This window comes from Cryptomeria japonica, chromosome 2, assembly GCF_030272615.1.
Source record: "Cryptomeria japonica chromosome 2, Sugi_1.0, whole genome shotgun sequence".
NCBI classification, from domain to species: Eukaryota; Viridiplantae; Streptophyta; class Pinopsida; order Cupressales; family Cupressaceae; genus Cryptomeria; species Cryptomeria japonica.
In genome coordinates, this window is record NC_081406.1 from 105,145,879 (window position 1) to 105,164,088 (window position 18,210).

Genomic DNA, 18,210 nt, shown 5'->3' on the forward strand with positions numbered 1-18,210 from the left:
ATTTTAATTAATTTTTTTTTTTGCTAACTGCACAATAATGCCGAGAGGGGTGGAAGAAGCCAACATTGTGGGAGAGCCCACGGGAGGTCGTGGGTATGCCCATGGGAGGTGGGTCTCCCCACCGTCATGGGTAAACCCATGATGGTTGGGGTTTCCCACCACCGTGGGTGGGGTATCCACCCCTGTGGGTGCCCATGGCATCCCAATTAACTCGCTCACCTAAATAAAAATATTTGTAGGCAATAAAATTTATAAATAGAGTTTTACGCAAATATTTTTTTTATAGACAAAGTTTTAATAATAACACTTTAATTAAAACAACACACACACACACACACACACACACACACACACACACACACACATATCAAAACAACAGAGAATGATTCACAGAAGAATTGTTGCAAGAAGGGAAAATAAAATATATTCTTTTTAGATCCAAAAATTCATATGCAGAATACAATCTTAAAAAAAAATTGCTCTACCCTCAAAACCTTCTTTCTTGACTTCCTAATTCACCTTAAATCTAACCCAGATTTCCAAATTGATATCAATAACCCAAACCCCATGATCAGACAATCTAATAGTACAAATTAATATTAATTTCCAAACAAACAAATTGAAATCATCACAATAAATCATACAAGCAGACTTTTATTCAGATTGACAAGAAATTTACACATGCAAGAAGAAATAACCAGAATTCCCTACCCTTTTTACGTTATCCAGAATGAAACAGAACAAAATTAGTAATCACAGGGTTCCAATATGGTGAGCTTCAATCCAGAGTACTTAGGCAATCCTTCCAAATTTATTTTCCAAGAGCCATAATTTTCCCCCAATTTCTTCTACCAAAACCCCATATCTAGGAGAGAAAACATATGCAAAGAAAGAGAACCCAAAAAATAACTTCACGACAATACTCCCCATTTCGTTGCCTCAACCAAGATCTCCCAAATCTTCTTTTTGAAACCCCCATAACCAGAGAAATGTAATTTTTGCAGAGCCCCCCCAAAAATTCACGGGAAAGAACCCTCCCCGAAAAAGTAATCAATGATAATAGTATACCTCTTTACCAATTGTAACCTCCAAACATGCAAGATTCAACACATTAAAATCATTAATTTTATCTATTTTCTTGTAACTCCCACACACATACCATTAATTTAATTAAATAAATTAAATATTACTTTGCCTTTCGAATTTCATTTCCAAAAGCATAAAAGGATACAAATAACTAATTTCCCTTTTCAAATAACAAAATAGATATTTTAAATTCTTTAATAAATACTGCTTTCGAATTAATTAATTAATTTAAATAATTTAAATTTTTTAAGTTCAACAATTTTAATTTAATAATTAATTAATTGACAACATTCAAGTTTCATTAAAGCATAATACTAATCTTTTCAAAAAATATTAGAATTATTAAACTTCACATAGAAGCAACAAAATACAACAAATCAAAACGCAGAGGACCAACAAGGCTAATGGCTAACATGAACAGATAAACATGACACAAGGATACCTGACAGGGGACTTGTTCCATAGGAAAGATGATACCATGGGGTCTAACTAATATCTCCCTTTTTTCCACTTTACCATTGGGCTATAGAGCATGCTCAAACCTGAAGATTTAGGTAGAGTTGATGCTCAGTACTCGCAGTGCTGCATCATAGAGAAAACATACATACATAAATCTAACATATACACGCACACTGGTGGAGGAGAGTCATGACAACCCGTGTCCCTCTGAAGTGGGTAACAGAAGATCATCCCCTCACACCCCATATAGACTCACACTCATACAAGAAGACAAACACAAGAATTATCTTATACATAAAAGAAGATGTGTTAGACTAAGATCAATATATACATAATCTAACATCTAACTATCATTCAAGATAAAATGCATTATCGACATGATAAAAACCATCACATAAGAGAGTAACATCCAGTCACATATATCTCCAACAAATCAACCAAAGTCAAAATAAGCTATATGAAGTTTGATCTAGGGAGAGGCACTGCATATTCCAAGTTGTCATACTTCTTCTACATTGATAGAGGTTGACATGGCATCAAGATTGGGACATGACAACCCCTACAAATACCACCAAGAACAACGGTGTTATTGCCTATAACTTAATAACAATTTTGATTTGATCGATGATGTTCCTACTAGATGCTTTGGATTCCTTTCTTTTATATCTCTCAATGTGAGGGAGAGGTCACACCTCTTAATCATATATGCCCTTGGCAAGAGACACACCTTTTTACCATTAGCACCCTTTGGAAGAGTGTAACTTTGCCCTTTAAAAGGGAAAAAACCTTTCACAATCAGATTTGCACTTCTTATTTAAATCAAATCTGCACTTCCGATTCCCAAATTATCCACCTCTTCAAGTGAGTTTTCTTCTCCCTTTTATACCTCATATTTGACCATTTATTAAATCTAATCAAATTTTAATCATATTTAATTATAATATATTATTTAATATTTTCATATTAATTCTTATTCTTTTGTATTTTAATTTTATTATTATTATTTATTATTAAATCATATTTCAAAGTGGGGACATTATATCTATTAACGAAATAACAAGTAGTACCAACAACTTCTATCCAAAATCATATGTCAAGATTAGCACCACTTAACATGCTCCTAGCTCTTTCCATTAAGGTTCAGTTCATTCTTTTTGCTACCCCTTTTTGTTGGAGAGTATAATGAGCAGTCTTCCGCTAAACAATACCTACATTCTTATATAATTCATTGGATTTCCTAGAAAAATATTCACCTCCATTGTCAGATCTAACATTTTTATCTTATAATTTGAGTGCTTCTCAACTTAGGCCTTAAATTTCTTAATCTTAGTGAAAACTTTAGATTTGGAATGCATAAAATAGATCCAATTATATCTTGAGACATCATTAATGAAGGAACACATAATACCAAGATTTACCCAAAGAATCAACATCCACATGACCACACATATTTAAATGGATAATTTCTATTGGTATCTTCACTTTATAAACTCCTTAAGGAAATGATGATTTATTTTGTTTATCAAACACACAATGCTCATAAAATCAATCTTACCAACAAAAAAATAAAAATAAATCACCAACCAACTTTTTATTCAAAATGGTCTTAAGAGCTTTTTGACCTATGTGACCCAATATATGGTGGCACAATATACATACATTTTTAGTGCTAGTTACATTAGTAGAGTTACTAAAAATGGAGGCATTAAGCCTAAAAATCTAGTTCCTATATGAGATAACTTAGCAATCACTAAACTCTTTCTTACCAACCTACAACTAGACATGTCAAATATCACATGCATTCCAGAATCATTCAACTTGGATACAAAAAGAAGATTTCTTGCAATTCCTAGAATATGCAAAACATTATCGAAGGTTTTAACTCTCCCATCACTGAAATATATCTTTATTGACACTATTCTTTGTGATGTTGTAACAAAGGAAAGCCTCTCCCCGATCATATGCTTTGTAAGAAGAAAAAAACTCCTTGTCAAGATTATTAAGCCACAAATCATCACTGATACTCCTTGTCAAGAGTCATGTGGTAGGAACAACTTGAATTAATAAGCCAAGAATCATCACTAATACTATTAGTTGAAATAAAAAAAGCATCAGAATCATCATTGAAGGAGTTTGTAGTAGAGGAATCAAAATTCTTTTACTTAAATTTCTATTCCTTCTTCACATGCCATGTATTGCCACAATTCCAACACTTTACTCTTTTTGGGGGTCTTAGAGAATCCTTTAGATTTATCCCTCTTTTTATGCCTTTTAGGTCCTTTCTCTTTGGACCTTCCCCATACATACAAGGCATCTTGGGAGCCAACATTCATAGAATTTCTCCTCATCTCTTCTAAAATAAGTATAGAAATATAGGTGTCCATATTTAGCTTTGCATTACCACTATTAATGACAATAATTAGATTTTCCCAAGATTCAAGAAAAGAGAAAAAAGCAAGATAGTTTTATCTTCATCCTATGATTTAATATCTATCAATGCAAGTTGACTTAAAAATCAAATTAAATGTATTTAAATTTTATTGATAGATATACCATCTTTCATTTTCAAAGAATAAAACCTCCTCTTGAGATATAGCTTATTGGAAAAATATTTAGTTTAATAAAGATCACCTTGTTGGCAACAATGCAGCAAACTAAGAGGGGGGGCTAAATTAGTTTGCTCACAAACATTAACACAACCACAAATTCAAATTTGATAATTAGGAATGAAAGCATAAAACAACACCGCATCAAGAACACACATAACACCAAGATTTTGACGTGGAAAACCCATTTAAGGGAAAAACCACAGTGGGAATACAACCACAATGTGATAATACCCTATTAGGAGTATATGAAATATTACAATGGGGAATGCACATGAATTTAGGCACACTGCCTAGAGCTCACTACTCAAATCACAAAACAAGAAGGGCTACAACCCTTAGGAAGACTTGTTGTCTTATAAAAAAATTCAGATTACATCCAGAAGATCATGAACTGATAAGATAACATCTTCTCATGCCCGAGTACAGTTTCGATTAAGTACACTGTCTGATCTTTCACACTTCTTCACACAACTTCACACTTCAGCTCTGCTACTGAATGATCATTACATTAGTCACTCGTAGCATTGCATTACACAATGATTATTACATTCATTGATACACATCATCAACCCATGATATATAGGTCATCTCAACACATGCTACCTAATTACAAAACATAATCACATACCCTACAATATTACATGCAAACCAAAACTATGTTGGCTAACCTAAACCATCACCATAAAAATGAAACACCTCCAAAAATTATACCTCAAACATCCGCAACACACTACAATCATCATGAATGTTGCATAACACGAAGAACACCACTGGATCAAGAATATCATCAATAACATGCACAACGATCAATACAGCCAACAACAAAAATAGAACATGATCTAGAAACATCCACAAGCAATGTGAATCACACCACAATAACTATAATTACTAGAATCATCAGATCATCCCACAGGATCTCAAGAACACCAACATAACTAACTGACAAACTAAAAGAATCACTTGCGGACCTCCAAATCATGAACCATCTGAATTGAGGATACATATGAACATCCCAAATACATCCCACACATCCACAACTAAAGATATTACAATTATGGGGTAATACGGATCAAAATATCAAACATTGAGCAATACTGAACAACTAAAATATCAACCACAACATTGAATCTCATATCTCAATCAAATAATCATGTAGGCCTTTGGAAGTTTTGTTTAATCAACTAGAGATACTTATCACCAAACCCATTAATCCACATCATCTCATCTACAATACACTTACCAAACCAACTCACACAATCTGACTGCAAAAATGAAACACACAGAGGAATATGTTGACATCAATAACAACACATTACTCAAAAAACTTCTCAACAATATCCAACAATCTCCCCCTTTAGCATTGATGACAACATATATGAATGTGAAAAAACAATCAATGCAAAGACAAAACTCAATCAACAACAATCTCCATATAACACTTAACAATCTCCCCCTAAATTGCTCAAGGCTTTTTCACATGATTCTCTCCCCCTTTGACATCAATGGAAAAGGCACATATACAAATCATAATCGTCTTCCCCTTAGAACAACATTGACAAATCTGAACATCTGAATGACAATACTGACTACTCCCCCTAAGTAGCAGCCACCTCATCAATCCAGATCACAATATTTCTCTGTGAAGTGCACCAGACTAATGTAAATCCATGCATCTTAGTTTTCATCAGGAGGGGCAATCACCCCTAGCTTCTCTATGAGATACTCAAAAGTATCCTTATGAAAAGGCTTCATGAAAATATCTGCAATTTGTTCCTTTGTAGACACATATTCCAATCTGATTTCCTTATCATTAACCTTCTCTCTCAAAAAATGAAACTTGATAGATATATGCTTAGTCTTAGAATGCAATATCATATTATTAGAAATATTGATAGCACTCGAATTATCACAATATAACGCAATAGGCTCATCATAAACAATTCTGATATCCTTCAGCATTCGCTTCATCCAAATTACCTGAGTACAATTGTTAGTAGCAACAATATACTCAGCATCTGCAGTAGATAAAGAAATGGAATTCTGCTTCTTACTCATCCATGAAACCAATCTCTTTCCCAAGAAACATGCACTACCACTAGTACTCTTTCGATCATCAACATCACCTACCCAATCAGCATCTGTAAAAGAACTCAAAGTAAAGTCATATATCTTTAGGATACCACAAACCAAAATCATCCCTTTCAAATATCTAAAAATTCTTTTCATAACAGTAACATGATATTCCTTAGGATCAACTTGAAATATAGAAACAAGACACACAACATTCATAATATAAATTTTAGTGTGAGTCAAATACAACAATCCACCAAGCATTGATCTATATCTAGTTTGATTTTCTTTCGGATAATCATCTTCATTTTTCAATTTACATCTGGTCACCATAGGAGTAACAATCGGTTTTGAATCATCCAACCCAAAATTCTTTAACAATTCTTTCACATACTTAGATTGAAATATAAAAATACCTTTATCCAATTGAGTAATTTGCAATCCCAAAAATAATTTCATCTCACCTATCATTGACATCTCAAACTCATTCTACATATCATCAACACACTTCTTGCACAAATAATCATTTCCACAAAAAATAATGTCATCAACAAATACCTCAACAATAAAAGTGTTATCATTATCAATCTTGAAGTACAAATTACTATCAACAATACCTTTATTGAATCCAAGATTCAATAAATATTTATCCAAACTGACATACCAAGCTCTAGGGGCTTGCTTCAATCCATATAGTGGTTTCTTCAACTTGCAAACCATATCTCTTTGATCTGTCAACCAAAAACCATTCGGTTGTTCAATATAAACTTCCTCTTCCAATTCTCCATTAAGAAAGGTTGACTTGACATCCATCTAATACACCTTGAAATCTTTGTAAACAACATAAGCAAGAAATAATCTAACAAATTCAATTCTAGCTATTAGAGCAAAAATCTCCTAAAAATCAATACCTTTCATATGTGAATATCCCTTACAAACAAGTCTTTCTTTATTCCTAACAACTTCACCTTGCTCATTCAACTTATTTCGGAACACCCATTTAGTTCCAATCACATTTTTATATTTAGGTCTAGGAACAAGGATCCATGTATTATTCTTTTCAATCTGATTCAATTCTTCTTCAATAGCTTTAATCCAATTTTCATCTTTACATGCTTCATTAACATCTTTAGGTTCAACTTTAGAAATCAAGCAAACTTCTTCAACAATTCTTCTTCTAGTCATCATACCCTTATTCTTATCACCTATAATCTATTTTTTTGAATGATTTAACCTTACATACCTGGGAGTCTTAAAACTTTCTTGATTTTCACTCTTGAACTCTTTCTTTTGCACTAGAACTAACATCTTCATCTTCCTTTGCAGGTTTTTTTGAAGCTCTGAACTTGATTCTGGGTTTGCACTTGCTTTCCTTTACTTGAACTAGCATCTTGATCATCTAAATCATATCTGCAAGATACGATCTATCTCTCATTGCTTTCATCAACCTTCACATTAACACTCTCAACTATCTTTCTCAGTCTTTTGTTATAACATCAGTAGGCTTTTCTCTTAGTCTAGAATAACCAATAAATATACCTTCATCACATCTAGCATCAAATTTCCCTAGATCTTAATCTCTTTTGATATAGCATTTACTTCCAAAATTTCTAAAGTATCTAACAGTAGGAGCATGACCAAACCATAACTCATAAGGAGTCTTACCGGTATCACCTTTGATATGCACTTGGTTGAATGTATACATTGCAGTACTCACAGCTTCTCTCCAGTACATATACAAAACATTTCCTTCAATCATCATTGTGCTAGCATCTTCCTGAATTGTCCCGTTCTTTCTCTCCACAACACCATTCTGCTGAGGGGTCCGCGAAGAAGATAACCGTCTCTTCCCCCCATGTTCTTCCCAAAATGCATTAAAATCACTGGAAGTAAATTCACCACCTCCATCAAATCTCAGACACTTCAACTTCAGTCCAGTCAAGTAGTCTCAACCATAGCTTTGAAAATCTTGAACTTCTCCAATGATTCAGATTTCTCCCTCAAGAAGGTAACCCACATCATCCTTGAATAGTCATCAATCATAAACATGAAATACTTGTCACCCTACAAGCTTTTTACTCTAGAAGGACCACACAAATTAGTATGTACAAGATCCAATAATTCTTTCGGCTTCAACAATTTAGGTAGATCTCTCACTTCTTTAGTAGAGCTTATCTTAACCATGCAATCAAAATTTACATGACACATTCTTCTATGCCATAACCAACTTTCATCAATTTGAGAAATCAAACATCTTTTACCACTAGCATTCAAATGAAAGATATTACCTTTAGTCTTTGTACCTGATGCAATCTTTATTTCAGAATTACTCAAGATCTTACATTTACCATTCTTGAATTGCAGGTCACATTGCTTATCAATCATTTGTCCAACACTCAAAAGAGTATTCTTTAAACCTTCTACATATAAGAAATCATTAGTATTATGCTTACCATCAAGAGAAATAGAACCTCTACCACAAATCATACAAGTTTAGTTATCACCAATTCTTACTAAACCACCATCATACTTTTCCATACTCACAAACTTACTCTTATCACCTGTCATATGATGAGAGCAACCAATGGCAATAAACCATTCATCTTTCTCTTCAACTTTAGTAGCCAAAGATTTTTCCTCAATGCAGCTAGTAGAATCAGTAGGCTTGGGTTCATCTTCTTTGGTAGCAATGAATACCCATTCATCACCGAAATTTCTTTTCTTATATTCATCATCAGTAACACCTTCATCAGCTGAATAGTGACACTTCTTCTGATATTTAGGCTTATAAGGATTAAGTGTCTTCTTAGGATTCTATCTCTTTGCTGATACCTAGAAGCAAAATGCCCTATCTTGTTACATGAAAAACATTTAAGAGGAAAATTACCTTCATACTTACTTGCACCATTAGGCAATCTTCTGGCAATAAGTACTTCAAGATCCTGAAGTTCTCTTTCTTCTTTTTCTTCCATCTCTGTCATCTCTTTCTCATATATAGACACCCTTGTAGAAATTTCTCTCGGATCATATCTCTGCTTCCCATAAGTTGTAGCTTTGAATGCAAATTTAGTCTTAGGAAGAGAGTCTCCAAATTCACTCAACTCAAAGGCAACAAGCTTACCCACCAGCATGTCTCTAGTCACATTAGTCAGGGTTTAAATTCTCAATAGTAGCAACTTTAGCTTTGTAAGTAGGAGACAAATATCTCAACACCTTAGCAACAATCTCATTTTCATCCAATACTCCACTGACACATTTTATATTCAACACAAGCTCAAATATCACTTTTTGCATAAAAGAGGTAATGTTATCATCTTCACACATCTTCAATATTTCATATTTTCCTTTTAGGATCTACGACTTAGAAACTTTCAGTTGACTATCACCTTCATATAAGATCTCTAGCTTCTTCCATATCTCATGTGGAGTCTGCAAATCCATCACATTAGTCATCTCTGAATCATTCAAGACACTCAACAATGCTTCCTTGGCTCTAATATTGAATTTGGCTTCCTTTATCTCATATGGAGTTGAAGGACCATTTTGAGGAACATAATAAACATTATTAGTAATCTTCTAGTAGTCTTCACCAATAAATCTCAAATGGCACTCCATTTGGTTATTCCAGAGAGAGTAGTTCACAACATCAAATCTTGGACTATCCTTCTTGAAAGAAAAGGTTGCCATCCCGAATCACCTCAAGCGATCAAGCTTCTTTCAGAGGATCTAGCTTTGATACCAATTGTTGGAAACAATGCAACAAACTGAGAGGGGGGGGGTGTGAATCAGTTTGCGCACAAACTTTAACTTAACACAACCACAAATTCAGATAGGATAATTAGCAATGAAAGCATAAAACAACACCACATCACAAACACACATAACAACAAGATTTTGACGTCAAAAAACCTGGTAAAGGGAAAAACCACGATGGGAACACACCCACAATGAGATGATACCCTATTAGGAGTATATGAAATATTATAATGGGGAATGCACATGCATTTAGACACACTGCCTAGAGCTCACTGCTCAAATCACAGAACAAGAAGGGATACAACCCTTAGGAAGACTCACTATCTTACAAAAACATTATTACATCTGAAAGATCATGAACTAATAAGATAACATCTTCTCATGCCCGAGTACAGTTCTGGTTAAGCACACTATCTGATCTTTCACACTTGTTCACACAACTTCACACTTTAGCTTTGCTACTGAATGATCATTACATTATTCACTCATAGCATTGCATTACACAATGATTATTACATTCATTTATACACATCATCAACCCATGAAATATAGGTCCGCTCAACACACGCTACCTAATTACAAAATATAATCACATACACTACAATATTACATGCGGACCAAAATGATGTCGGGTAAGACATAGTATGGACCTAAACCATCACCACAAATATGAAACATCTCCAAGAATTATGTCTCGAACATCTGCAACACACTACAATCATCATGAATGCCGCATAACATGAAGAACACCACCGAATCAAGAAGACCATCAATAATGCACACAACGATCAATACAGACTAGAAACACAAATAGAACACTATCTAGAAACATCCACAAGCAATGTGAATCACACTACAACAACTCAAATTACTAGAATCATTGGATCATCCCACCGGATCTCAAGTATACCAACATAACCAACTGACAAACTAAAAGATTCACTTGCGTACCTCCAAATTATGAACCATCTAAATTGAGGACATATATGAATGTCCAAAATACATCCCACACATTTGCAACTAAAGATATGACAATCCAGAGCAATAAAGATCAAAATACCAAACACTGAATAATTGAAATATCAACCACAACACCGGATCTCATAGCTCAATCAAATCATAATGTAGACCTCTAAAACTTTCGTTGAATCAACTAGAGATACTTATCACAAAACCCATTAATCCACACCATCTCATATGCAATACACTAGCCAAACCAACACACACAATCTGATTACAACACTAAAATACACAAAGGAATATGTTGACATCAATGACAACACATCACTCAATAAGCTTCTCAGCAATATCCAACACACCTATCCTCTTCCACATGTATGCATAGTCTTTTGTAGAGACATTTAAAGAGAACGAAATCAGTAAGACACAACTGAATGGTTCTTCATGCCTTCTTTTCCAATTTATTTCAAGCATCATTTATCATAGTTGAGTCTTATGGTTTATTTTTATGTGAAATTGGCAACCACTGATATCTTTCTTCCAAAAGATCTTCCATCTTAAATTTTCACACCTCATAGTCAGTTAGTTTCATTGAATTTCTCAATATATCCATACAAGAAGTAGAAGTTATGGCTTTCAATCCTTTTCTCAAATTTGCAGAACTAAATAACAAAAGCTCCACTACAACAAAAATCGTTCAAAAATTAAAGAGAAATGCATCCCCCTCCCAACAAAATTGTTAGCTTTAATACCAAATGTTGAGAATCTTGAGGTGAATAAAGATTGAAATAAGAACATCTTTATATGATTATAAATATGAAATAAGATATCCAAATATAAAATATTGAGTGAATGAAAATTTTAACATAAATACACAGTCAACATACCAAAAGAGACATTAGATTTAAGTGGAGAAACTCTTTCAAAAAAAAAATTTCCACTACAGAACAATGGAAAGTATATTATTATTCTTCAAAAGAGAGAACATCACAATAATACACTCCACTACACTTCTCCAAATAAACCTAGAACCACTTGAAAACCACAAAGAAATTTGTGATGGAACATCTATGCCATGGCTTCAATTTATAACAAATTGAGAGAGGAAAAACCACTAATGTTTCCAAAAACAAGAGACAAAGTATCACTTGCAAAAACTCACTTTGGAGAATGAACAACTAATAGACATAATAAAATAATAAAACTCTTCAAGTGAATCCATCTTGGGTGCCAAACCCAAAGTCGCTTATAATTTTTTCATTCTAGATGCTCCATAACTCTAGATGACCCTTCAGAGCTCCCAATGAACATCTTTTCTCTTCTCAATATCTGGTGCCCAATCCATGACCCTTCATATCCCAATGTGGATACCTAACCGGGTAGTAATTTTTTCCATTTTAATTTATCCTTATCATTTTTCATGTCCACCTCTTGGTAATGCAATTACAATTCACCATAAAGTAAATATTTAATATTTTCTCTCATGTCCTAGGGAACACTTTCCAAGGAATAGGAAGGGATATGGATAACATATGATTATAAGGTTTAATGTCACCTTATCCTAACAACACACAAACACTCTATCAATTCTAATCGATTGCAATCAACATAAGTGTGAGTCTAGAATAGTGTGGCTCTTCCTTGTGGACAAGAAGCTAACCCCACTCACACCTCTTATATTGTATGGCAGACGAAATTGATCCTAGGTTAATGCACATGTTAGTCTAGGATCATTTTTCTCATATTACATATGTATTAGATAAACAATGTCTTATTCTCATCTTTGCAATGCAAAAGCTAGGAATTTGTCTTGTTTATGGAGAAACTAATGTAATATTCAATTTTGGTCCTTTTAAACATTTATTATCTAAAATTGATATTTTCAAAATATTGGTTAGGTTGGTAATATTTCTTAAGAGTTAAAACTTAAGTTTGTCTCTAAAAAACAATAAAGGTACAAGTTGTGGTAGACTAGTTAGCTAATATTCCTTCACCATATTCCTTTTCTAATATGGATTCTTTTCCTAATGAATATATTCTTTCTATACACAATAGTTATCCACAAAAAAGTTTATTTTAATGGATCAAAGTGTTGAATTGGCTCTAGAGTAGGAGTAATATTAGTCCCCTTTACACTAATAGATTTCACCTCTTCTTTCATTTAAATTTTTTATGCACATTGAGTACAAAGCCCTTATTACTAGATTATGCACCACTTTGTCATTAAACACAGAACATGTTCAAATGTATGAAGTCTCAATGAATAATAAACCAAATTATAGAATTGTTTAATTAGAATAACTTATTTTCATTAACTTTTGACACTATCTTGTATAAATAAAATTATCACGCAACAAATGATTACCACGTTGTCATTCAATTTACATATTCACATGTTATGGTCAATAGCTCTACTCTAATAAGTCTACTTTGTGCTAATATAAACTCTAGGGAATGGTGTTCACATATTTATAATTATCCTTTCTAGATTTGTTTAGATAACATAATTTATTGATTTGGATTATCTTTTATTTTTGTTTCTAATAATTGTATATAATTTGAGAACAAATAAATTAACCATTTCTTACAAAAATATTATATTCAACATTGATTTTGTACTCCTTACTATCCTCAATCAAATAGCCAAATTGAGGCTTTTAATAAAAATATTGAACAAATTCTTTGTAAAATTGTTAACAAACTTAATATGAATTGGCATATTCAATTGTCATACACATTATGGGCCTATCACATGAGTATTATTATTTATAATCTAAAGTGATATCTTAAAATCAAAAAATATTTGAAAAAAATATTTCCTACCTTACATGAGATTATTTATTTCTAACTTTTTAGATATATATCTTAAAGGAAAAAATTAGTTAGAGACAATAGAAAAATAGTTTAAGGTGGTCAATGGGACTCCACTAGCATTTTTTATTTTGTTGGCTTCTATATCATACCACTTTTTGAAGTAAAGGCTTTCAGTTTTTATTATTATTATTGTAACACTTTTTTAGATTCCATTCATTTGAGAATTTTTCTCATTTTAAATTCTCGTCTTTTAATAACTCCATAATTTATATCATATGAGTTGAATGATCAATGATGATAGGAAACTTTTATCCAAGGTTTTTAATGAGGCACATTTTCAATAAAATTCCATATTCATTCATGCCAACATTTAAAAGATCAAAAGTTCAATATTTATTATTGTTGAGAAAATAGAGGTATAAAAAATAAAATAGATTAAATGGAATAAGGTGGACACTATTTCATAATCTTGTTGAGTAAGATTGTATGATCTAAGAATATAAAGAAACATATAACACAAGAACAAGGATTGAAAGAATATGAAACTTCTCATGTTTGGGATCAGGTTGTGCATGCAGTTTAATCATGAAACACTTATTTACTATTTAGTATAAATTTAGACATCTAATATTTATTTATCTAATTTTATACTTACAAATAAAGTATTGGTATTTTTGGGAAGTACTTTTGTATATTTTTTAGATAGAGAAAAAAAATTAACAAATTTGATAAATCAAGATTTAGAAATTCTTAAGAAGAGACTATAAATGCTAATGCATTGTTGTAACTAAGCCTTAATCTAAGACTAGTAAAAATGTGATTTATATATAGATGCAAGCCACTAGTATGCAAATGCAAGATACCAATAGGGTTCTCCTTTATATAGATGTAAAGTGTGAATACTTTTACAAATATGATTAATTCACTTGTCTTATTACATATTTAAATTAAGACCTTAAATATATAGTTTAACATGTTATGATTATTTAATGTTATGATTCTATTATATGAAAATAAACATTAAAATAAATGCCATATAGTTTAACAAAATTATTATAATCAATTTAAACAATATAAATGCCATTAAAAAAGGAAGTTTATTGGTGAGCTAAATTATAGGGGCATAAAAAAGCACATGAAATAATTATATTTTGGTATTAAGAACTCTAATTATATTTAGGATATCTTGACTTTTTTAGATAGATGTATTTATGATATATAATTTTTTAATTCTATTACTAAATATTAATATTATATAATTTATAATACATTTAGTGATCTAATAGTTACTTATTTAATTATGATTATAATATATAGTGAATTATATATAAAAATATTTGATACATAGAAAATAATATATATTTATTTAATTTGTATTTAAAATATGGAAACATTTTTATTCTCATTAATTACTTTTTTATATAACTTCCTTAATTTATTTATAAAAATATTAAATATAATAAAATATAATCTAGTAAGAAGATTTAGCATGGGATTTCCCAAGGTTAACAATCCTGGATTACTCCAAGAAAAAAGGTGTAGGTCCGGAAGGAACATAGCATTAGAATAAAGGAAACACCACAAACTCAAAACTTTCAGTGGACTAAAGAGTCTTCTCTAAATAATGGAGAAGAGGAGGAAAATAGCTCAAATGTTGAAATCCAAAATTTTCATTTAAGCATGGATTCATCATTGGAGCAAATATCAGGGATTTTGCATAAAAATAAGAAGTTGAGCATCACCTTTCCAGAAGAATCTTTATCTCCATAGATTTTGGGTGTAAGTTAATTTTATTCATAAAAAAAGTCCATTTAAATGGGTAAAAGAAAACTGGTCTGGAGTATTAGATCTTTTCTTTGTAGATAAGGGGAATGCATTGTCTGTGGCTTTATTTGAGTCTAAAGAGAGGAGAGACTCTATTTTTAGGATCAAGCATTGCAGCCATGGACTCCAGCTGGACTCTTCTAACCTCCCCTACCTCCGTAACCTATCTACTCCACCAGCTGCATTTACTGCTATCTTCTCATATCTTCTTCTACTCCGTTTTTGATGCATCTAGATGGTTTGACTATTTGGCGCTTTTCTGGAAGTTTCTCCATTGTTGTAGAGAGAACTTTGTTTTAAAAGAGAATGCAGAAAAAAACCCTATTTTTTGATGAAAAATGTAATGGGAAGAGAGCACTGGCAGCTCTATTTTTTGAACAAGGCATAATATAAACTGTTTTATATTCTGTTGTTCCTTATTGTTCTATTATTCTATTTCCCTTTCTCCCTTCAAATTGGTATCAGAGCAGGATGATCTATGGTATAGAATAGTTTGATGGTGCTTTGCAGAACAAGATTGAGCATGAAGCTTTGAAGATGCAAAAGGAGAAAGTTATTACCAAAGTCAGAAAAAGACAGAGCATTGGCTCGAAGAAGTGTTGAATTTGCAAAGGGTCGTTTAAAGGCTGCAAACACAAATTTGGAAGTCAGAAGAAATCACTAAAGGGGTAAAGAGATCAGTAGACATAAAAAAGAAAAAAAGTTGATGATATATTGAGCAAAGACAAGTTTTATTTTGAAAAAATCATGGCAACATCAAGTGGAAGTATTTCACAACCACAAATTCCAATGTTTAATGGCAAAAATTATGACTTCTGGAGTATTAAAATGAAAACCTTATTTTGCTCCCAGGGTATTTGGAACTTTGTTGAAAATGGGTTCCTTGAACCAGCAAATCAACAAGCATATCAAGCACTTTCACAAGCTGAGAAAGATTTGCTAGAGGAAAACAAGAAGAAAGATGCAAAGGCACTATTTTTCATTCAACAAGCAATGGATGAATCAATCTTTCCAAAGGTTGCAACTACGACGAGATCAAAGCAAGCATGGGACATTTGCAAACAACATACCAAGGCACAGACAAGGTAATAATGGCAAAATTATAAATACTTAGAAGGGATTTTGAAAATCTGCAAATGAAGGACTTAGATTCAATAGATTCATTTTTCATTCATGCAATGTCAATAGTAAATCAGATAAGGTCCTATGAAGACACGATTGAAGATCAAAAGATTGTAGAGAAAATACTTAGAAGTTTGCCTACCAAGTTTGATGCAGTTGTAATAGTCATTCAAGAGGCCAAAGATCTTTCTCAACTATCAGTAGATGAATTAATGGGGTCACTCTTAGTGCATGAGCAAATAATAAATCGATCAGGGACATCATCATTGGAAAATGCATTCAAGACTCAACTTTCATTTGGAAAAACAAGAGGGAGATCAAATCACAATAGTGGCAGAGGACGTTTTACACCAAGAGGAGGAAGAGACCATACACAATTTGAAAGGAAAAGACCAACATCAAGCTGACATGCTCAATCTACACAAACAAGAGGAAGGGGGAGCAGTCATTCTCATAGCCATAATCAAGGAGAAAGGTATGATAAATCCAACATCCAATGTCATTATTGTAATAAGTTTGGGAATTTTGCATCAAAATGTAGAAAAAAACAATATGATATGAACAAGCAAAAGACACATTTTACGAATGAAAACCAGCCAAACACTAGTGAACAAGAGACCATATTAATAGCATGCAATGTAGCACAAGAGATTTCCAAAGAAGTACGGTTCCTAGATAGCAGTTGCAGTAATCACATGAGTTGTAAGAAGGAGATGTTTGCAACAATGGATGATTTAGTAAAATCAAAATTAAAATTGGGAAATGATCAACGAGTTTCAGTCATGGGCAAAGGGTCAATTAACATAAGAACTAAGCAAGGTGAAGAGAAGCATATTTCTGATGTATACTATGTTCCTAGATTGCAACACAGTCTCATAAGCATTGGACAACTAGCACAAAAAGGATATAGAATATACTTTAAAAATGACAAATGTGTGATTCTAGACAAGAAACTAAGCAATAGGCTGATTGCAAAAGTTGAAATGACAAAAAATAGAATGTTTCCTTTAAGAGTTCAAAGTGAACTATTTGTAGAGCCACAAGGATTGCAAAAGGTTGTTGAATTAGCTTTCAAAGCCTCATATAAAAATTAAACTTGGTTATGGCATTTAAGGCTTGGGCATTTAAACTTCAAAGGGTTACAACTGTTATACAAGAAGAAAATGGTATATGAGTTGCCACCAATAGAGCCACTTAAGACCACATGCGAGAGTTGCATATTGGCAAAGCAACATAGAAAACAATTTCCAATTGGGGAGTCTTATAGGGAAAAACATCCACTTGAGATAGTACATCCAGACCTTTGTGGACCTATGCAAACACCTTCCATAAGTGGAAAGCTTTATTTCTTGACATTTATTGATGATTTCAGTAGAAAAGTATGGGTTTATTTTTTGAAATATAAATCAGATGTATTTATTGTTTTTAAGGAGTTCAAGGTAAAAGTTGAGAAAGAAAGTGGATACTATATTAAAACATTGAGAACCAATCAAGGTGGAGAGTACATATC

The 18,210-nt window shown here is 32.4% G+C and overlaps 1 protein-coding gene across 1 annotated transcript in view; it reads left to right on the forward strand.

Moving 5' to 3' along the window:
- The window catches only part of LOC131859382 (uncharacterized), a 31,292-nt gene extending 13,498 nt beyond the window's left edge, over positions 1–17,794 (forward strand). Inside the window, exons 2-3 of the mRNA XM_059213043.1 lie at positions 16,431–16,663; positions 17,242–17,794. Coding sequence (XP_059069026.1) covers positions 16,431–16,663; positions 17,242–17,794 — 786 coding nt within the window. The remainder of the gene's footprint in view (positions 1–16,430; positions 16,664–17,241) is intronic.
- The last annotated feature ends 416 nt before the right edge of the window (positions 17,795–18,210 follow it).